The following is a 23,111-nucleotide window of genomic DNA, read 5'->3' as shown; positions in this document are numbered from 1 at the left end:
TAGGAAAGGGTACCATGGCTTATGTAATCAGTGTTCTGTGTCTAATATGGGTATCTTTTAGAAAAAGCTTATTTGAGCTGAGAGGGAGAAGACTTCCTAAAGCTCCTCTTTTATAGAGTTTAGCACAGCATCTACTTTGCATTGTTTATGATGTCTTTCAAAACTGACATTTTCTCTCTGCCAAAACTTTTTTTTGTCCTTTTTTTTTTGGCTCACTTTATTTCCAGGTTTCTGCCTTTAAAAGAAATTCAATATCAGTATAACTAATAGGGTCACTGTACAAGTTTCATTTTTTTTTTTTTGAGATCACTTAACAGTTACTCTATTCATAAAAGAAAGAAAGAGAGAAGCCTGGCTGACAGGGGTTTATGACACTCTGAGAATGACTTTGGTTGACTCTATTAGATGTCAATAAAGATGTAGTTATGGAATAATGTAAATATGGAAAAACCCTCTCCATGATTTTTTTCCTGTAGAATGACATCAAAGATCATCCACTCTTCAAATAAATATAGCCATGGTCAGAATAACAAGAACAACTAATATGAATAGCACATTATTTCTCGGCTCACTAAACTTTTATTATAACTGGAACTTTTACATGGGGAAAATATTTTTTCTAACTTTAATGACCCTTTAATTTATTAGGTGTTTCTGTAGAGATCCAAAACCTTTTTAATCTCTTCATCTACAGACAAGTCATTCCAAAATGCTGCATATAAAACCAAAATTTAGGTGAGCCATGATGTGAACTCCTTTAATCCCAGCACTCAGGAGAAGAGTCCTGTTGATCTCTGTGAATTTAGGGCAGCCTGGTGGACACAGTTGAGGTCCAGGACAGCCAGGGCTTCAGAATGAGAAGGTACCTCAAACCAAAGACAAAAACAACAAAAAATAAATTAGTAGAAATAAAAGTGTTACCAGCCACCTCGAGACAAGAGCACAGTTGGTGAGACGCTGTGACTCAGGTGTTTGCACTGACCCCAGGAAAGATACAGCTGTGATCATCATCTTACTGACAGGAAACTGAGACATGGTGTGAATGGCCACAGGATTTCCATAGCAAGCACATGACAAAGCCAGGATGTGAAGCAACCCCTCAGACATGCAGCCAGCTTTCTCCTTCTAGGAAGTATTCTCTAGAACTCTGAGCTCAAGAAATGCCTTCTATGAGCCACCCCCACCCCAGAAAAAAAAAAAAAAAACCTTTAAAATGGAAAGAAGAACAAAAAATATCTCACAATCCAAGGATCTCAAATGTTCATAAAATACAAAATCCGATCTTAGTTATTCGGCACAGTCATTCATTTATTCAGTTGAAACATTTATTAAATTCCCTTTTTTTTTTAACCTAAAATTGTCCCCTTCACAAAGGATTCATTAGTGAGCCACAATTGCTGATATCGGGGAGCTAATGTCCTACCAGAAAGAGAGGCACACAAAACAGGTAGTAAATGTTAAAAAGAGGTAAGTTATGCTTTATGACAGAGAGCGGTCAGTTCGGTGAAACGAAAGGGAAACAAAAAGAAAAACAAACAAACAAACAAAAAAAACATGATGAGATTTCTGGAATTCCACGACACTTCTGCTGATATTTTTCTTAGATCTTGTTATTTTTATGCAGCTTGGGGAAACTGAGGCTTACTTAGCCTTAGAGTGGTTAAGGTATGTGTGACTGAAGAAGAGCATGCTGTCTGCAGGAGGAAGCAGCCTCCAGGAAAGGAAACAGCCATTTTCCGTGCTGTATCCTGCTGGTGTGTTCTCTACCATTGGTCGCAAACCCCAAACTTCCTGTCTCCATCTTCGCCTACTGGTTTCTACCACTTCTTGTACACAGACAGCTTGATCTTCTTTTTTTTTTTTTCCCCTCCCAGAATTCATAGCAAGCCTTGGCTATAATTGCTACATCAGTTCAGGTTGCAGTCCTTTCTGTTTGCTAGTTACTCTCTATCGTGTTAGGGACCAAACGTTGCCTCAGCCCCCTGCTCTAGTGTGTACCGGAAGCTTTATCCGGCTGACCTCCGTCACCCGTCCTTCCAGTCTTTATTCTCCTGCCTCTGCACGTTCCCGGGGCTGTCCACAATCTCCACTTCCCTCTGTCTTGTCATTCACAACTTCTTTGTTAGTAACATGCTTTTCAGGACTCCGTTTTCATTCTTTATGCCAGGTTTCCCAACCTAAGAGCGTATTTTTCAATGAGTTATCTGTTCCATTGAAATGATGAAATTTTGGGATTGGAAGGAACTTTGGAATTTTATTGCCCATCTGTTATAGAGATGTATGTGAAAATGTGGCTGATCAGCTATACCTGAGTGGCTCTGCAAGTCTCTCCTAGTTGTTGCTAATTGACTATAACTATTTTTGCAAAGTAGGGAGAGAGGGGAAGAGAGAGAGAGAAAGAGGGAGAGAGAGAGGAAGCCCAAACTTAAACTTTCTTCACACACAAACACACACGTATATATATATATGTGTGTGTGTTTGTGTGTAGTGTTATGTACTTAGGTATATATACATATATAGAAAGAGATCATAATATAATTACATTATTTCCCCCTTTTGATTTTTCTCTCTCCTATCCTTCCCATATATCAACCCTCACATCGATTTTTTTTTTCAAATTCATATCCTCTTTTTCATCTTTGTTTTTTTTCGATATGAGATCTCACTATGGCTGTCCTGGAACTCACAATGTAGAGCAGGCTGGCTTCAACTCAGTGATCTGCCTGCCTCTGCTTTCTAAGTGCTGGGAAAAGCACGTACCACTACATCCAGCTCCTCTTTATTTGATCATTATTTCATTTTTACACACACACACACACACACACACAATTGTATTTTTAAGACCACATACATATATTCCTAAATACATAAATACAACCTGTTCAGTCCATATAATGTTATGTCTTATTATATAATAAGTATGTATGTATATGTATATACATAAATACTTTTCCCTCCTCCTGGGCTAGTTGGCATTTGGTGTCCTGTTCCCCAGGCTTCATGAGCTTTCTCCTTCCATGTTACCATGTCTATTGTATTGTCCTTCTTCAGCTCATGTTTAGGCAGCCATGTTGGTGAGACTTCTCTGACATTTCTAGAAGAAACAGTCTCAGAACAAACTTTCTGTTCCTTGGGGATCTTACCCACATAGATGTAGTTCTCATGCATCAAGGAAACTTCTCTTTGCAACAAAGCCAATTACAGAAAACCACAACTGCTCAACATTCCAAGTTCTGGAGCCCAGTCCCAACCGATACATCTACAACACAAGTCCTGTACCCAAGGCTCAGGGATCACTCTGGAAGAGGGTACAGAAAGATTGTAAGAGCCAGAGGAACATGAAATTTCTTTTCTGTTTTCACCCATTGTTGTTACATAACCAATCAGCCCAATACTTACTGACTTAAAAAAATAATTGATTTTTTAAGCTGGGCATTGGTGACTCACACCTTTAATCCTATACTCACAAGGCAGAGGCAGGCGGATATATGAGTTCCAGGCCAGCCTGGTCTACAGAGTGAGTTCCAGGATAGTCAGGGCTACATACAGAGAACCTATCTCAAAAACAAACAAACAAAAACAAAAAAATCATTGATTTTATAATTCAGCAAGATTCGGAGAATTATAGTGTTCTCTCGTCCCTTGGTTCCACTCACTTTACTTAGTCTCTTGGCATCTCAACCAAATCAGGATGGTTCAATGTGGCTTACATGTCAGCAAACCTGTGATGACACCAGAATTAGTGAAGGAAAAAGTTCAGAGTGTCAGGTTAGGATGGAAGCTGAGTTTTCAGCCATTTTATTTTAGCTATCTTGGCTAAAAATAAGGAGATGAAGCTATGCTAATAAATTTGGACTTATCTTTTCATAAAGCATTACGTGTTTAGAGCAAATACAATGTAGCATGGAATTAGTCTCCTTATATTTAGTGACTGTGAGACAGAATGCCTTAAAGCCAATGCTACAGGAGAGGCAGTAGAGTTCCTGTGTACATAGGCAGTGCAGAAAGGTACAAGTGGCCTTAAAAATGAGGAAGGCTACAATTCAGAACTCCAGGTAGTCCAGGAAGGAGGGCTTCAAGAATGGTTAGAATTGTGCAGTTCTTTGTGATCTAGCTCTGAACTTCGTTGCTTCAAGAAAATAATCTATTTGTGCCTATTGAAGTTTGGGGTTGTTTTGTGAATTAATATAGTAGAAATGACACCGGGCTCTGAGGTTAGGTCTTACAATAACATCTGTCGGTTTTTGGAGATCAAAGGCAGTTATGCTGTGAAGAAGCACGTTCTGCCCAGATGAAGACAAAAAGCCATATGCCAGCTCATAGCTTCCATTTTCTCCTTTCACTCTGGGCATTTTCCCTTCTCTGACATCTGTGACATTCTTGATTCTGCATTCTATCTATCTATATCTCTGGTTACTCTTACTAATTTTCTTCTTTTACGTACATGCCAGGTTTCAGGCTTTCTTACTCTATATTCTTTCAAAGAGGCAATATACCTGTAAGATGCAGCCTGGCTCAAAATATGCTTATATATGTTTCATGAGGTTCCTAAGACATTCTCCAGCAGGACTGATCACAGCTGCCTATGGAGGTAACCCAGTACTTATTTCTTGAGTACGTGATAAGTAAAAAGAAAAACGAATCTCTCTGAACCATTTATTTTTGTCTTAACTCTCCTTTGGGAAGAACTTAGACAACACAGCTTATAGCCTAAATATTTATTTATAGAATTGGTTCTTCTTTCCTCTCTACTTCCTTAATTCAGATCTGAACTTTTGCCTTATTTTCCTAACTTTGCTTTTCTTCAATTTATTCACAACAATGTAGGCAAATTATTTCACATGACACTCATCTGTAAATGGAAGTATTGCGGTGACACACACCTATAGGCCAGGAGTTAGGAAGTAGAGGCAAAATGACCACATATTTGAGGCCAGCCTGGGCTACCTGGTAAGATTCTGCCTTAAAAATGAATGAATGTATGAATACATACACACATACATACATACATACATACATACATATATACATACACACACATACACACATATAATAGCAAGTGCTCTTAAACAATGAAATATCTCCGCATCCTCATTTTAAATAAGCATTAACTTATGTAGCCTCATGCTAAATAGTTTCAATAAGAGTATACTAATTTCTCTAAACTGTTTTTAAGCATGAAATAAACTTATATAGCCACATGGCATAAAACAAGATACTATCAAAGAAACCAATCTTCATTTTATTTTTTTAATTTATTTTTTATTAATTACACTTTATTAATTTTGTATCCCCCCATAAGCCCCTCTCTCCTCCCCTCCTGATCCCACCCTCCCTCCCATTTCTGCATGCATGCCCCTAGCCAAGTCCACTGATAGGGGAGGTTCTCCTCTCCTTTCTGATCTTAGTCTATCAGTTCTCGTCAAAAGTGGCTGCACTGAACTCTTCTGTGGCCTGGTAGGGCTGCTCCCCCCTCAGGGGGAGGGGATCAAAGAGCAGGCCAATCAGATTATGTCAGAGGCAGTCCCTCTTCTCATTACTAGGTAACCCACTTGGACACTGTCCTGCCATGGGCTACATCTGTGCAGGGGTTCTGGGTTATCTCTATGAATAGTCCTTGGTTGGAGTATGAGTCTCTGGGAAGTTCCCTGTGTTCAAATTTTCTTGTTCTGTTGCTCTCCTTGTGGAGTTCCTGTCCTCTCCAGCTCTTACTATTTCCCACTTCTTACATAAAATTCTTAATATACTGTATTGTGCTTTGAATCAGTGTGTTTATTATTTTGAAATAAAGATACATCGATAGAAACAACTGACATTTAGGTAGCCCATAACAGGAGCTCAATGCTTTCCTAAACCTTTTGCGTGTGTTAACTGCGTTAGATTTTGTGATGAGCACGGGAGACAGTGATCTGCTTCATTTTATCCAGGAAAACAATTAAGACGCAAACATAATAATAGCAGGCTTATCTTAAACACTGAAGCGACAGCTCAAAGCTTAGCAGTACAGCCCATGCTGTCTCTTACAGAGAGAATTTAATTATTTAATATACAGAAGGCACTTAAGACAGTGTCTGGTGGGCAGCAGAAAGTCAATTAACGCTGGACACCAGTACTACTATAATGAGTTTATTAATTTGGTTTCATCTTCTTTAAATTAGACCAGTTTGTTTTTAAAACTTAAATTAGCCACAGTTTCTCTTTGAATTAGGTCACAGAAAAAAATTTCATCCTGGAATTTATACTCACTAACTTCTGGTTTGTATGCACCACCAGGTTTTACAGCATGTCTCTCCAATAATCAATTACTCTTGTTGTCATTCTTATTTCTTAATTTCCCATTAGCATTTCCTTTGTGTATCAAGCCTTTTTCTTTACTTTAGGACAATTTTGATGATGGCTTCCTAGAATTATACCCTAAAAGATTGAAATATTTTTACGGTTCTTTGTGTACATCAGAAATCTTTCATCCAATGCATCATGCCATATGTTTAAGAAATTCTATTTAATACCTTAGTATTCATAATTTTATAAGTTTGTTTATATTTCATAAAAGCTCTTACAAGGAATTTATAGAAAATAAATCTTGTCAGTTGTCCGAATGACAAGCTTTCAAATATCTAAGATTGTTTAAGTGTTTACTTGAGCCATTTGTACCCCTAGATGGCCTCTCAGTCCTTCTTTGGGCATTTTCCTTCTTGCTAAACTTCCCAATTTTTTTTTTCCTGAGCATCTCTTCCTTGACAAAGTGGCCTGGCTCTTGGCCGTCCGAGTCACAGTCTCCTAAATGCGTCCCATTGTGCCTATGTCCCACTTAATGTGATGATTCCAGACATGACCAGGGCAGAGCACAGAGGGACTATCACTTTCTTTGACCAGAGCATCTATTTCTAGCCATCCAGCCTAAGGTCACATTAACATTTTTGGCACCAAAATACGCCTTTGGCTCATGCTTTTGTGCTGTCAACCAGATCCTTCATGACTTTTTCACATGAACTCCTATTAAACAAGGCTTCCCACATCCTGTACTAATACAGACAGTAATGTGCAGTTCGGTAAAGTTATTTACATAAGTTCCTGTTAAACTTTAGTTAATCTATATTTGTTATTCTAGGATATTGAGATGCATTTCTCTTCCCAACTATACACAGATATGGCTTAAAAATACTTTGATGTCTTTTGTGTCTTCTCTGAACTCACAAGAACATAGTCCCAGGCAATCTTGAATGTCTGAGTTTTACAGTGTGCAGTAGCGTCCTAGAGGCAAATTTTTCATGCAAGAGAAAATCTAAAATGCTAACACATCATCAGTTAGGGACCAACAGCCTTACAAATCATGCCTACTGAAATGTCCTTTCCTCAAGATATCCTGGGAGACTGGTAAGTGAATGGCACGGATCATCTGAATGCTGCCTGTGGCAGAAGAGGTGAAACAGCTATTTTCTTCATCAGTGAGGGAATATTTCACCATGTTGTCTAAAAAGACACATGATTTTTATCCTGGGTCTTGTAACTGTCTTGGTTTTCCAAATGCTTATCAGCTAAGACCTTCTCCTATTAAACCCCAGGATGATCTCATGTTCATGTTTCCTGCTATCTCTGAAAACTGGCAGTTTCTTATGGGAAAAAACTCATTTATACTTGTGTGTTTTACAAAGCAACACAGTAGCAGGCTTAGGTGGAATAAATAGACTAGTGATAGATAAAGACAATAAATCAAAATTCATGACATTTCTTATGCATCTTTTTAATTCTTTAAATTATTTTTGTTAGTATAGAAAATAGTGATATTTTCTACTTTGTTTATACATGTTTATCATTTAGCAGTCCTCAGATGGCTTCACTTTTTTCCTTTTCTCCTCTCCCTTCTTGCTGAGTCCATGTCTCCAAAACAAGCCCCTGCAGCTTTCAAGTCATGTGTGCATCTTTTTTTTTTTTCAATGCAGTTTATTCAGGAAAATTGAACAATCCTCGGACCCCGGGGAAAGCCAGCCCACAGCTTAAATAGCCTCTGGGTAGCCAACCCAGGCGTGCCACGGGGGCAATGCAGATAGGTCCACATACATGGAAGCAAGCCAGATCCTCGGCCTTAGCCAAATGTGGAGTTGTTCGTGACAGAGAGCACTCACCATCGGGAAGGTGGAAGGCGGAAACCAGCTCCATCTTTAAGGCATAGCATTCCGCAGCTCTCTACAGTTCCCCCTTTTTGTTTTAGATGCATCAGGCAAGAGTAGAGGTCTGATCTCTGATATTAGAAATAAATTGGGACTTTGTACAGATGTTCATTTAGGTGTCATCCACCCAAAGAGCATCAGACCCGTCCGATACCTTTTTCTCAGAGGCGGGACCTGGGGCATCAACCCGCATGCAATCAGACATGCTCTTCTCTGGGTCCAAAGCGGCTGACCCTGAGTGCAGTGCTTAGCCTCGCATCCTGAGCGTATCATTTTAGCTTTTTATGGTATCCAACCATGCTTGGGGAGAATGTCCTGCTTCAATGGCTGTAAAGGCCTGAATGATCATGGCTGCATCACACTGTTGTGAGACTCTAATCTTGCATATATACCACAGGCAAACCAAGGAGACCAACACCAGAAGGCCTGCTAACACTCCCATGCCCGCCCATTCCTTCAGATGATTCATGGCTGCAGCAATCCATGTTGATAATCCTGTGGCTAGTCCTGCGTCCACTCCGGTAGAATTTACTGTGACAATGGCAACAAGGGTGGGGAGGAAGACAAATGCCATTCTTTGTCTAATCTGCAGAACTTAGAGTTAAAAGATGCACGTTTGTCTTCCTCCCCACCCTTGTTTTAACTCTCCTCCACCCTTACATGGTTTCCTCTCTACTTTCATGTCATAGGGTTATATATGCATAAACATAGAGATATTTTAATCTAGCTTTACATGCAAGAGAAAACCTAAAATGCTTATTTTTCCAAATCTGGCTTATTTTGGTTCACACTATGAATTTTTGTTCCATTTTCCAGCAAATGGCACAATTTATTCTTCTTTTCAGTTGAAGAAAACTTCATTATATATGTATGTGTGTGTGTGTGTGTGTGTGTACATGTGTATGTGTTCACTGTATATCTTTACTCTGTTTATCTGCTGATGAGCATCAGAGCCATTGCCATAGTTGGCAATTGTAAATAGTGCAGCCATAAACAAGAAAGTGTAAGCATCTCCATCCCATGCTGGCTTAAAATCCTTCAAGTACATATCCCAGTGTGGTATAGCTGGATAAGATGGTAACGCACTTTTTATTTACTTTTTCATGTGTACTTTTTAATGCTTAAAATACGTATTTATTAAAATTTTATGTGTATGAGTGTTTGTGCGTTTGTCTGTATAGCATGTGTAAGTACTGGCCTTGAGGCCAGAAGAGGGCATCAGATACCCTGGAACTGGAGTTATAGATGTTTGTGAGCCAATGTATGGGTGCTGAAAATCAAGCCCAGGTCTTTCTTCTGCAAGAGCAGCAAGTTCTCTTAACCACTGAGCTATCTCTCCAGCCTCACTGTTTAGCTTTATGAGGGACCTTTACTGAAGTGTAGTAGCTACAGTCAATGCAGTCTATGCAGATTTCATTTTCTCTCCACCCTTTCTAGCAGTTCTTGTTTGTTTACTTAATTACAACCATCCTGACTGCTGAGATACAGCAACACTAACAATCTGGAACCTGAGGGTGATACTCTGCTTACTTTAGATGACATTAAATTACCGATGGAGTCACGATCTAGTTAGGTCTATGGGAACAACTTTCTGCTGTCTTAGAATGCATCTTAAAAATAATTAAAACAAATGCCTTCTTATGTTTAAGATTTGTAATTGCTTTGTTTTCAACCTTCAGGGTGCTTATTGGTTCTCCTTTAGTTGGCCAACCCAAAGCAAGAACGGGCGATGTCTACAAGTGCCCCGTTGGGAGAGAGAGATCAATGCCTTGTGTGAAGCTGGATTTACCAGGTGTGTAGAATCAAATCATCCATCCTCACTCACGCTCATATTCTCACTGCAAACAGCCTTCAACTGACCCGAGAAAATATTGAAAGTAATAAATGATCATTCTAAAGTTGATATCTGGAATTCACATAGAATCACATCATGGCTTCCTTGGCCCTGAATTTATTTCAGTAACTCGTTGAGAAATAGCCATAGACTTTGAATAGCTTATTCTATTTGTAACTTTGCCTCTTTCTGTTAGTCAGGATGCTGTGAAAACAAGTGGGTTGCCAAACAGACATTATCTATCACATTTCTCACACAAATACAACTTAGTACCAAAGTCTGTAAAGGAAACTGAGTGAGAGAAATTGCAGTAATCAAATTTATTAATAGTTTTTAAAATATGAGACACAGTTATATCAAAATAGGTATGCTTTGATAGAAATATCACTTGGTAGTATGACTAGAAAATTGCTTCTAAAGTTAGGATTTAGAATTCTTTCAGTATTTGTACAATGTTAAAAATGATTAAATGATCTATATCCCTACAAGTTCACTGCAGATACTGCATTTTTCAACTCTCCTGTTTTTAATTTCTAATTTCTTTGTTCATTATGACTATTTTCCCTTATATTCATGAACACAGCTACCATAGGTGTTTGAATACCCTTGCCTGATACTCACAGCCCCAAGGAGGTTTCAATATCTCTTTCTGTTTGCTACTTTTCCCTGACACTGGGGGACATATAGCTTCTTAGTTATTCATATTTTTTATTATAAGCATAGACATTCTATTTTGTTTTATTCCTTCAAATGTCTTAATTTCTTTAAATGTATATTAGCAGGCAATATGTTTGGCAGAGCACAATTTCCAGATTCTGATTTCTTTTTTCAGTTAGAAGTTGTTACAGTTCTACTTGGCTTTTTTTCTTTTTTTAATCCCTGCTAGGCTGTGTGGACTCTTCTGTTCACATTGCCTATTCAGGCTATCCAGAAACATAGACGGAATACATAAACATGTAATTGTCCTTTTATGGCTCCTCTTCCAAAACACTCCCACTCCCTTTTGTAGATGCTGTCATCAACTCTACATTTCTATCCTCCTTTTCTTCAAGACAGTAAACCTAGAACCTCTGTTTGAGTTTTATTACCTAATAGGGTCTTTCTTTAAGGAGAAAAGAAAAATAAAACCAAAAATAAAACACAAAACCAAGGCACCAAGTGCCAGACTCTTCTTCTTAGATATAGAGTCTCTGTAGCATCCGCCTGTTTGAGGCCACTTTCCAATGCTTTCCTATGGTTGTTTTATTCATCTCTCCCCCCCCTTTTAAAGATTTATAGCTGTTATTTACAAAATAATTCATTTGATAGGAACTAGCCCTCCACTTCTGATAAAGAGATTAGCTTTCAAACTAGCCCAGAGATTTAAACCACATCAAGAGCAGTAGGACACATTTTCAATAGCTTCTAATTATTCAAGCAGTGCTGATCCTGGGCAAAGCTCATTTAAAGTTTCCAATCTAGAACATTCAATATCAAGGTACATGGTAGCCCAGTGCAAGATGCTGTCATTTTTGGAGGTCCTTTGATTCATAATGCTTTCTCAGGGCTTTTTATTTATTTTTTGAATAGGTACTTTGTATATATGTTATGTTTTTCTAGTTTTGTGTTTTTATGGATTTCTCTGTGTGTGATTGTATGTGTCTCTGTGCCTACTTGTGTTTCTTGTGCTTTTTCTTGGGCTCTTCTTCCTCTGTTTGTTTTGTCCTATTTTGACTTGTTTGGTTTTGTTTTATCTTATCTTACTTTATTTTATTATAATTCTTTAGATGCCTGTTTATTTTCTAATGAGAGAAAGAAGAGGTGTTGGTTTTCGATGAGAGGGGAGGCAGGGAGGATCTTGGCAAGGTGAATCCCCAAATCAGAATATATTGTATGAAAAAAAAATTAATTTCTAATATAAAAAAAATAGAAAGGAAGAAAGAGAGAGAGAAAGAAAGAAAGAAAAGAAAAAAGGAAGGAAGGAAAAATACTTTCAAAGCAAGACAGACAAAATTCTTGAACAAAACCCAGTTCTCGCTCAAATCAGGAAGTAAGATGGGCCATCCAGGAACCTATTTCTGTGTTCGGTCTGTAGGTGAGGATATGCACAGACATGAACAGGGCTAAGAGTTTTTGCTGAGCTTGAATTGCCACTTTAAAGTGCATTCCACTCTTAGCAGAATTTAAGTCTTCACTTTTCTTGACAAGTATTTTTTTTTCCTCCTAGCCAGTTTTGTCAGGTTGGAATGCTGTGGGACCCAACATTCCTATTTGGAACATCTAATGGATGTCCCTTCACCATCTTCTCTTTATCCAAGCTTCCTAGACCCTTCTCTTATCTTGATCCAGCTCTCTTTTGCAGCTCTCACGATGTCCCTGTGATTTTTGAAAGTCAGTATAAAAAGATTTTTGTTTGGCTTTTCAGCTCTATAGGTATTCAGTTTTCCTTCCAGAAGTTAAATTTTGTCGTTGGTTTGTTTATAACAGTGAGCATAAATTATCTCCATACTGAACGCCGCATTTGTTTTAATTAGCAAAAAGCGTGTGAAAACCAGTCCCACATCCTCATTGCCCTGCTAGTTCTGCATTCTTTCAAACCCAGCCAAACTATTTGAAACAGTGATACAGACGAAGTCTCTGGGAAGTCAGCCAGCCCTTCAGCCTTAACTTGTTCATTATATTTCCCAGTACTGGGAAGTCTGTTTAGTTGACCCAGAACAAGAATGCACTATGAGATGAGCAAAGCACACAGAATGCTTTAATGATAAGACACTTAATTTTACATTATGAAACATATTTTCACACTAATGATCTTTTTTCTATTTTGTAGTTAACACATCAATTCCCAATGTCACAGAAATAAAAGAAAATATGACATTTGGATCAACTCTAGTCACCAACCCAAATGGAGGATTTCTGGTGAGAAAGAAGAGAGTAATGTATTTCATAAAATTGGAATGTAGTCATTTATGTCTTTGAAACCTGTTATATGATGTCTGGTCTTCATTTGTTTTTTATTTTTTAAAGGCATGTGGGCCCTTGTATGCCTATAGATGTGGGCATTTGCATTATACAACAGGAATATGCTCCAATGTCAGCCCTACATTTCAAGTTGTGAACTCCTTTGCTCCTGTGCAAGGTACACACTTTATGCAATATTTGTGCATGTTTGAAAGCATAAGCAATAAGAGAGATACGTGTATACACAACAGCATACCAAAAAAGGCTTCTCTAATTTGTTATCTGCCAGCATTACCAACTTAGGCAAACGTTTGCTTTGCCAGTATATAACCAAACTTTGCTCCTATTTTTGGAACTGATATTAGTGTAAATAACCTTGAGAATTATGTTTAAACTTCACAGCTAATGCTATCATGCTGGTTGTATTTAAAGAGTCAGTCTCTTTGTGGAGAACTTCGTTTGAGACATACAGAATGAAAACCTCATCAAACCCAAGATGAGAAAATAACATATATATCATTAATAAAAATAAAGTTGGTGGCAAACCCCTTTAAACCCAGCACTTAGGAGACAGAAGCAGGTAGATCTCTGAGTTCAAGGCCAGCCTGGTCAACAGAGTGAGATCCAGGACAGCTAGGACTGCACAGCAAGGGAGAGAGGGAGAGAGGAGAGAGGAAAAGGGCGAAGAAAAGAGGAAGGGAAGGACAGAGGAAAGAAAGGAGGGAGAGAGAAAGAGGAGAGAGAGATGGGTTTTATGGCACAAACTCCAAACTGATTACAACCAAATACAGTATTTCTTACTTCACTTAAGGTTAATTTTTTTCTAAAATAATATAAAAACAATAGACACACTTGGTAGGCCATCCATGTAGCTGTGAAGACGGGTTCGTTTCGGGAAAGTACGTCACCTACCCCTAAGAAGGTAGATTTCAGTTCACACACCGTGTCCCTGCGTTGCAGAATGCAGCACTCAGCTGGACATCGTCATCGTCCTGGATGGCTCCAACAGCATCTACCCCTGGGAAAGTGTCACCGCTTTTCTAAACGACCTTCTTAAGAGGATGGATATTGGCCCTAAGCAGACACAGGTACGTGATTCTGCATTTCTCATGACTGTTTTCTAAAGCCAACATCCACAGCTGTGTACCGGGGCAAGTGTTTGAGTAGCTCGCTTAAACTAGATGTGTGCTGCTTGTATTTATTTATGAGTTAACCAGAAAACAGTCATCTTGGCCGGGTGTGCTGGCATATGCTTTTATTCAATCATAGCACTTGGGAGGTAGAGGCTGGTTTATCTCTGTGAGTTCAAGATCACCGTGGTCCTCATTGCCAGTTCCAGGACAGCCAGAGCTACACAGTAGACACAGTTTTGTCTTGTTTTTTAAGTGATCTTATCTTTTTTTTAAAAAAGACAAAAATGTTCAGGTTTTTAACAAAACAAGATATTCTCAAAATAAACTAAGAAAAAGAAAATTAAAGAAGAACGAAATTTATCCCTATTTTTACTTATGATGAAAGACCGTATTTTAGACCTGAAAAACGTAAAAGCTTTACTTAACGTTCAGTTGATTCCCCGTGGATCTCTGTAAACTGACAGTTTGGTTCTCAGCTATGAAATAGTCACCTTTGGCGAGATCACAGCAACATTTCAGAGTTTGAAGAAATAAAATGAAATCTCAGAGGATTACCACATTCTTAGAAGCGCCCGCCGGATCTCGCTTCTATAGACTAGTCACGTTCTCCCTCTAAATATGAGGAAATTTGCCTGGTTCTAGCCACAGGAAGCTAAATAATTGTTTTCTGGGGTAAAGTTACTAAACTCATTGCCTTTATTACCCGTAAAGGGAGAAAACTGTTCACACGACTTTTCCACTTCAGATACTGAGTTTGTAATAAATTAACTTAGTGTTTATTAATTATATCCATTCAGATATCTTAAAATACATAGCAGGTGTGATAGATAACAGGTCAGGGTAAGCTCAGGGCTTAGAAGATAGCTGAGATAGCTTTGGGAGAAATTTCTGAGGTAACTCTTGTGACTAGAAGAGGATATTGTACCTGCTCAAGGAACACTCAAGAATTTTGACTTCTTCTTTCTTTCTTTATATATAAATATATATATATATATATACATATATATTATATTATGAATATATATGCTAGTATATATCTATTTTTTCCATATGAACCCTGCCTCATTTTCCTTTCTAAAGAACCCCATCTTTTCTTTTCTTTCCTCATTCCCTCCCACCTTAGTCAATGGAATTTCATACAGTGAAAAAAAAAAATGAAACTTGTCAGACTCTTGAAAGTGACTGAGCCTCATCTTCAGTGTATGAGAGGCTTAGTGATTGTTTGAAGTCACTGGGCAAATTATCACAGATCAAAATAGGCAGCTGTCAACATGCAATTCCAAGATTTTGCTCTCTGTGATCTTCAGTTCTAGGAATGTTTCTGAGCAGGTCCCATGGAGAGTCTATGTACTTTCTCGCTCACTCTTCTTTCCTTTCTACGCCCCTTGGGCCAGAGTCACTCTGGGCTTCATGGTGTCCTATTCCCTCTACCATCACAGCTGACATAAAAGTGTTTGCTCACAGTTTCTCCCTCGCTCTCCACTTGCACTGTCATGTGCTTTCTCTCTCCCTTCTATTTTGTCCATCCGCTTTTCTTTCCAAGTCTCATAACCTTTTTCAGAGATTATAATTTTTTCTAACATTGCATAGGCATCTGAGTGTTTCATTTTATCTTTAAATCCAGTGGTCTGTTTTGCTATAAAACATGTTTGTAGGTGTTTGGGAAAGCCAGTGCATCTGTCTTAGAACAGTCATTACTGCCTCCATGAAAAGTGGTGCCAACAATTTGGGTTTGGAGAAAGATAACACATTCAATAAAATCCATCATAGTTCTTATGGTTTTCTCTGTTAGAACTGCAATTAGTTCATCTTAGCATTCCCAGAGGAACTATTCTGCTTGTACATCAGAGGAAATCCAGCTTGCCAGGGTGGGCTTCATGGAGTTCTGAGTCATTCTTAGAGGAACAATGCCACTATTTAGAGACATGGAGGGCAACCCTGGAGGGCCAGATGCTACAAGTTAACAGAGCAAAGGAACTCACTGTGAAGTCAAACTCCACTTCATTCCACAGATGTTTCTACAGCATTATACCCAGGGTCCTTTGTAGTGTCTTCTCTCTCTGTTCCCTAAAGAGAGAAGCTGAGCAGGGTATGGTAGTGTGTGCCTGCAAGCCCAATACACAGGAGGCGGGGAGAAAAGACTCACAGAGGCCAACCTGGGATACAAAGCAAGTTCCTGGGTAACCTGGACTACACACTGAGAATCTGTCTCAAAGAAGTAATTTAATTTACCAGAATAAAATAGAGACACTGGCTATAGTTCTGAATTTTCCCATCACGTTTTGCTGGCGCCAGGCATGGTGAAGCTTAGTCACCATCACTCCTTTCTTTATTCAGGATCATTGCTGAATACCAGCTGTGTAGCAGCTCAGCACAAGGACCTAGGTCATGGTGGGAACTAAGAGGTGGGTGGGACTGCTGCTTCGGTGGGACTTCTCTCTGATGCGCTTTCCCCTCGTGTTCCTTCAGTTCCACCTTGTGGAATCCCTGCCTCAGTATGCCTGAGATGCTTGGACTCTATCTAGGACTTTCAGGATCAGAATTTCTGAAAGTGTTGTGGGAACACTGAACCTGAACCTTATATGATTCTTAAGTATATAAAAGTTAGAAACCCTGGTTTAATGTTCTGTGGTTATACTGCTATGCATGTGTAAATATTTGCCACTTACTCTGGATTATGGTTAAGAACAAAGGCTGGTTCCTCTTAGCCTCATCAGTTCACAATTTGGTGAAATAATGAACTTTAGTGAACATTTGATGTATGAATGTATATATGCTAGTTTTTTTTTCTTCTGATGGTGGCTATCATGTGAGATTTTTTACAGGCAGCTTTTTTAATGTTCTCCTAAGCATATTAATTTAGTCTCAGTTGTTTATTCTGATTTAAGACTTATCAATGACTAGCTTCATAAATACTTTTCTAAAGTAAAGGGTTTTTGAAAGGCACATTAAGCCATTAAGCATGGCATGTTAAACTCTTAAAAGTTTGACTTCCCTTCAATGGATTCAGAAAATAGTTCATTCATATAAAACTTGGAAAACATTTCCTCTTCAAAGATAGGAACCGAAAGCATGCTAATATTGCATGAGATCTCAAGCAAATCTTTTCAAACACAGAAAATCTGTCTTGACAAGCATTTATTTTCTGACTCATTATGAATGTAATTTAAAGAGATTTGATTTTGAAGTTGCTTTGCTTTTGTTGTGATTAAAGCATTCGATTTTGCCTGACTTACAGAATTAACTTCTGAATTTTCCTGCTGTTTTCTTATCCTTTATACCTCCACTCATGGGAGGAACAAAAATAAAATAGATTGTGCGAGAGATTTTACAGAAGTTGGAAATCTATGCAGCTAAGAGCAAGCAACTAAGAATTCTTAGACATCTTATATTTATCAAAGGTTAAGAATGCATTAAGAATGGGATTAAGGGGTTGGGGTTGTGGCCTAGAGGGTGAAGTACTTGCTGCTTGGGAGTGACGCTCAACTTCAGATCCACACCACCTGTGCAAACACTGTAGACATCAGTACACCCCCTAGTGTTTATTCTCCAGCCATCCTAGTCAATTTGATGTGCTCCCATGTTGAAACAGAAATCCTGTCTTAAAAGATGAGAGAGAGAGCAATCTAGGAAGATACTTGATGTCACCTTCTGCCCTTCATATGTGCGTGCACATGCATGAGCACCCTCCATCTCATGTGCACACAACTGTATAAGTATATACAGACTCCGCATGTATACACCCTAAATTAAATAAACTGATATGAGAGGAATGGATTTTATGGAATCTGAAGATTTCTCTGTACAGTTTCACCTGAGCCTTGCAGTGATCTTGACATGTGACATCTTGACATTCCACTAAGTCCTACAGTGATTATGGTGTATTTATAGAATTGGAACCAATCCCTGATGTATCTGTAGAGTCAGGAATCGTATTTGGTGACTGCCAGTCAAGTCACAGCAGAGGTGGCTATACTAGGATCTGCCTTTCTTCAATGACTTTATTAGAGTGAAGAATGTGTGTGTTTCTCATGGCTCAATGTTGGTCACTCATCAAGATCCAGCATGAGGTCACCTTAGGTACTCTCTAAGAAGCTTCTGGAAGTGCACAAATGCATCTGCTGAGAAAAGCCCGAGGCATCTGCAATCACTAGGAATGGAGGTCATGAAATGCAGTCAGCTCAGTGGGAAGACATAGTGAGACATAAAGGGAATTCTCCAAGGGACTCACAAAAATGCAGTAGGCAGCTCTGAGAACCCAGCTCACTCGGGGATAACAGCAATAGAGGAGGAATTTATCTTCTCCACGCTGTGTCTGGAAGGGTCAGAAATTATGGTTAACAACCTAAGTGAAAGAAGAGAAAAGACCTGGTAAAGGGAAAGCAGAGCACACTCTTTTCTCAACTATAGGCTTCTCACCTCCTCTAGTACAGGCAGGAGAAAAGGTGAACTATGAGTTAACTGCGGTGTTTTGTCTGTTTTTTTTTATTAAATTTTTTACATTAATTACATTTTATTCACTTTGTATCCCAGATGTAACCCCCTCTCTCATTCCCTCCCAAACCTACTCTCCCTCCCTCATCTCCTCCCATGCCCCTCCTCAAGTCCACTGATAAGAGAGGTCCTCTTACCCTTCCATCTGACCCTAGCTTATCAGGTCTCATCAGGACTGGCTGCAATGTCCTTCTCTGCTGACAAGGCTGCTCCTCCATTGGGTGGGGAATGGTGGTCAAAGAGCCAGCCACTGAGTTCATGTCAGAGACAGTCCCTTTCCCCCTTATTAGGAACCCACTCAGATACTGAGCTGCCGTGGGCTACATCTGAACAGGGGTTCTAGGCTATCTCCATGCATGGACCTTGGTTGGAGTATCAGCCTCAGAAAAGACCCCTGTGCCCAGATATTTTGGTTCCATTGTTCTCCTTGTGGAGTTCCTGTCCTCACCAGGTCTTACTAACTCCCCCTTCTTTTTCTCGGTTTTAATTGAGATAGAACCAAGTAAAATAATTGCTACTAGTTTTGCTTCCCCTTTGAACCTGCAAATACAGAGATTTAATGCAAAATCTAAGTTAAAATATGCTACCTTAAAAGTCATCTTAAAATTAAGAATTAGAAAAGCCCTGAGATATCTCTGTTCATCCAGAAGCACTTTACCACAAATAAGTTTTAAAGGGACAATAAACCATAGAAAGGAAGGCTGCATGGTGTTTATGCCTCTTGAGGTTTGTTTTCTATGGTGACTACAATTGCATTTAGCTCAATAAAGAGATTAGTGATACCTTTTTTCTGCAGTGACAGATTTCAAACAATGAAAGAGTCTCAAGACAGTAAACATTTTTCAAAAACACTCTTATTCCTTAAAGGACAAGGAGAAACAGAGGAAAGAAAGAAGACCAACAAAAAAATGCTTATGTGAATATTGTCAAGTGACAATTTGTATACAATTACGATTCAAAAATGATAGAAACATCACTTAATTTGGTTACAATTTCCTCCATGCTTCTGTGTGGCCCCATTAAGACTTTGCAAGCACAGTCAAGGGATTTTTGCCAACGAATCTTTTACCTAGGGCAGAGTAAAGGCTATAAAATTGCTTTTTCAAAAACCACCCATAAAAACAAACCTGAAATACTTGGAGCTTGCCATAAAAGATATGACATTATAAACATTATGGAGGTCTTATTGATCCTCAATACCTAAGCATAACATTGTTTTGAATAATAAATGGGAAGGATGTAAATACGTCAAATACAAGTGCCTTACTCTAAATAAAACCAGTAAATTGTGAAGCTTGATATAAAAGTGAAATATACTAATGGAAGAATGTCTGGATTGTTCCCATCAAGAGGGCAGCATGGTACTAAAGTAGGCAAAATGAAAGAGAAATATTAATTAAATTTTAGGGATATTATTTATCTTTCTTTTTACCGCACATTCATGGCCATTTTCCTAGAAGCCTTACATGTGGCACCTGATTCATCGTTTTATGAAATGAAGCCCGGGTGAGCTCTGTAGCCGTTGCTGTGGCCATCAGTAGAGTTTGCAAGTGTGGTATCCAGCACCCTGGCTTGTCTCCTGGTCTCCATTGTTTCCTATCTCTTTCCAACATATACCTGAGCCATCACTTCAAAATAAGATTCAGATCATTTCCTTCCATAAAAGTCTACTTGGTTTGTCCTTTCAATAATGTACAAGCTCTCCAGGGCGCTTAAAGGCAGCTGAGAACCTGGCCACGGTCGTTCCCGGCACATCTTGCCTCCCCGAGTGAAGCGTGCTTCACTCACTCCCCAGAGTCCTCAGTCCTGCCCTGCCTTGTATATGGTGTTCCAGACTCTTAACACTCCCTCTGTCTGCAATGTCCTGCCCCAACCCAGCCCTTCACGCTAGGTGGACTTCTTAGATACCTTCAGAGGTCACTCTTGTGTAATTTCCTGGGATGATCTCACCAGGAGTTACCCCCCCTTGCCCCCGTTCCTGTTTCATGGTGTTCTCCTGCACTCACCCATTGTCCTCGTTCCTCTGTAGCATTTCTATTTGTTTTATGGGTCTGTGTCTCCTGGCTGTCTGAGAATTCTTTGATGACACAATTGTGGCTTTGTTCTTTTATTTCTGTGATACCATTTAGAGTTTTACATATATAAAAGCAGGTCACTTGTGTTTTGTTTTGGTTTGGTTTCCTTCTTTTAAATTAAATTTTAATTTTTTACAATAACTACATTTTATTGACTTTGTATCTCAGCTGTAGCCCCCTCCCTTACTCCCTCCTAATCCCCCTCCTCCCAAGCTCCTCCCATGTCCTTCTCCAAGTGCACTGATAGGAGAAGTCCACCTCCCCTTTCATCTGACCCTAGCTTATCAGGTCTCATCAGGACTGGCTGCAATGTCCTCCTCTGTGGCCTGCCAAGGCTACTCCACCCTCAGGGGAGGGGGAGGTCAAAGAGCCAGCCACTGAGTTCATGTCAGAGACAATCCCTCTTCCCCTTAGTAGGGCACCCACTTGGATAATTTAATTTCTGAGTAATATTCCATTGTGTAAATGTACCACAATTTCTGAATCCATTCCTCAGTTGAGGGACTTCTGTGTTGTTTCCAGGTTCTGGCTATTACGAATAAAGGTGCTACAAACATGGCTAAACAAATGTCCTTATTATGTACTTGAGCATATTTTGGATATATGCCTAGGATTGGTATAGCTGGATATTGAGGAAACACTATTCCTAATTGTCTGAGATAGCGCCAGATTGATTTCCAAAGTGGTTGAACCAGTTTACATTCCCACCAGCAGTGGAGGAGGGGTCCTCTTTCTCCACAACCTCTCCAGCATGTTATCACTTGAGTTTTTGATATTAGCCATTCTGATGGGTGTAAAGTGAAATCTCAGGGTTGTTTTGATTTGCATCTCCTTGATGGGTAAGGATGTTGAGCACTTCTTTAAGTGTTTTTCTGCCATTCTATATTCCTCTACAGAGAATTCTCTGTTTAGCTCCCTGCTACAGGGAATTTTAATTGGATTACTTGATTTGTTGTTTTTTAACTTCTTTAGTTCTTTATATGTTCTGGATATTAGCTCTCTGTCAGATGTTGGGTTGTTGAAGATCCTTTCCCAGTCTGTAGGCCGTCGTTTTGTTCTGACAACAGTGTCTTCAGAAGCCCTCCTGTATACAAAAAAAAAAAAAAAGGGCTGAGAAAGAAATTAGGGAAACAACACCCTTCACAATAGCCACAAATAACATAAAGTACCTTGGTGTGACTTCCAAGCAAGTGAAAAGACCTGTTTGAAACAAACTTTAAGTCTCTGAAGAAAGAAATTGAAGATATCAGAAGATGGAAAGATCTCCCATGCTCATGGATTGGTAGGATTAACATTGTGAAAATGGCCATCCTGCCAAAAGCAATCTACAGATTCAATGTAATTCCCATCAAAATATCAACACAATTCCAACTTCATATGGAAAAACAAAAAAAAACTCCAAATTTCCAAAACTATCCTGTACAACAACGATCATCTGGAGATATCTTTATCCCTGATCTCAAGCTATACTACAGAGCAATAGTAATAAAAACTGCATGGTATTAGCATAGAAACAGAGTTGTGGGTTAATGAAACCAAATAGAAGACCCATAAATAAACCCATAAACCTATGGATATTTGATTTTTGTCAAAGAAGCCAAAACCATTCAATGAAAATGGAGAGCATCTTCAGCAAGTGGTACTGGTCCAGTTGGATGTCTACATGCAGAAAAATGCAAATAGATCCTGCACAAAACTATCACCATGCACAAAACTAAAGTTCACATGGATCAAAAACCTCAACATAAAACCAGACACACACACTAAATCGGTTAGAAGAAAAAACGGGGAAGAGCCTAGAACTCTTTAGCACAGGAGACAACTTCCTGAACAGAATACCAACAGCAGAGGCTCGAAGATCAACAATCAATAAATGGGACTTCACGAAATTTTTTTGTTTCTTAATTAGAATCCTGGTAGTTTCTCCCATAGTAAAAAGCAAACAAAGAAAAACAAAATGTAGTATCTATTTTATTTCTGATTTATGAATTGAGACTGAATCCGGAGCTAGAAGACACTTGTATGAGACACCCTGGTGGGTTTACAGTGTTTGAGTCTTGCTTAGCAGGCATTCCTTCACTCATATGGTCCCATTTGTCATGACTGTGATTTGTCCCATGGACTTTGCCCCTTGACCACAAACATAGTACTTGCTGACATCATTCTGGTCTACAGTTTCCAGCCTGAACTGACTTCATTGCGGTCTCCTTCATCAAACAACAAGCTACAAGATGTCCCTTTTCTAGTATCTCTGTCTTTATCAGTCAACTAATGTTTCTAAGGCCTAATTTTCTTAGAAAATAAGTACCTGTCTTCGAATCAGTCTTATTGATGTCCTTGCTCATAATGACAAAAGCTTAAGCCTGGCTTTAGCAAGCAGTTCCTGAAAGGTTTGTGCTGACAAGTAGCTCCAGCTGTAGCCTGTGTGAACATTGCATCTGTGCCTGACTTAATTCAGCAAGAC

The 23,111-nt window shown here is 39.1% G+C and overlaps 1 protein-coding gene across 2 annotated transcripts in view; it reads left to right on the top strand.

Annotated features, from left to right (window-relative positions):
• Positions 1-23,111, top strand: part of Itga1 (integrin subunit alpha 1) — a 154,603-nt gene that overhangs the window by 56,016 nt on the left and 75,476 nt on the right. For both annotated transcript variants that reach the window (XM_060385733.1, XM_060385734.1), the window contains 4 exons: positions 9,851-9,963; positions 12,815-12,903; positions 13,012-13,123; positions 13,906-14,033. In XM_060385733.1, the coding sequence (XP_060241716.1) occupies positions 9,851-9,963; positions 12,815-12,903; positions 13,012-13,123; positions 13,906-14,033 (442 nt within the window). The remainder of the gene's footprint in view (positions 1-9,850; positions 9,964-12,814; positions 12,904-13,011; positions 13,124-13,905; positions 14,034-23,111) is intronic.

The sequence above is a fragment of the Meriones unguiculatus genome, chromosome 6 (genome assembly GCF_030254825.1).
Source record: "Meriones unguiculatus strain TT.TT164.6M chromosome 6, Bangor_MerUng_6.1, whole genome shotgun sequence".
Taxonomy (NCBI): Eukaryota; Metazoa; Chordata; class Mammalia; order Rodentia; family Muridae; genus Meriones; species Meriones unguiculatus.
Note: the sequence above shows the minus strand (reverse complement) of the source record. Positions and strands in the feature narration are given on the sequence as shown.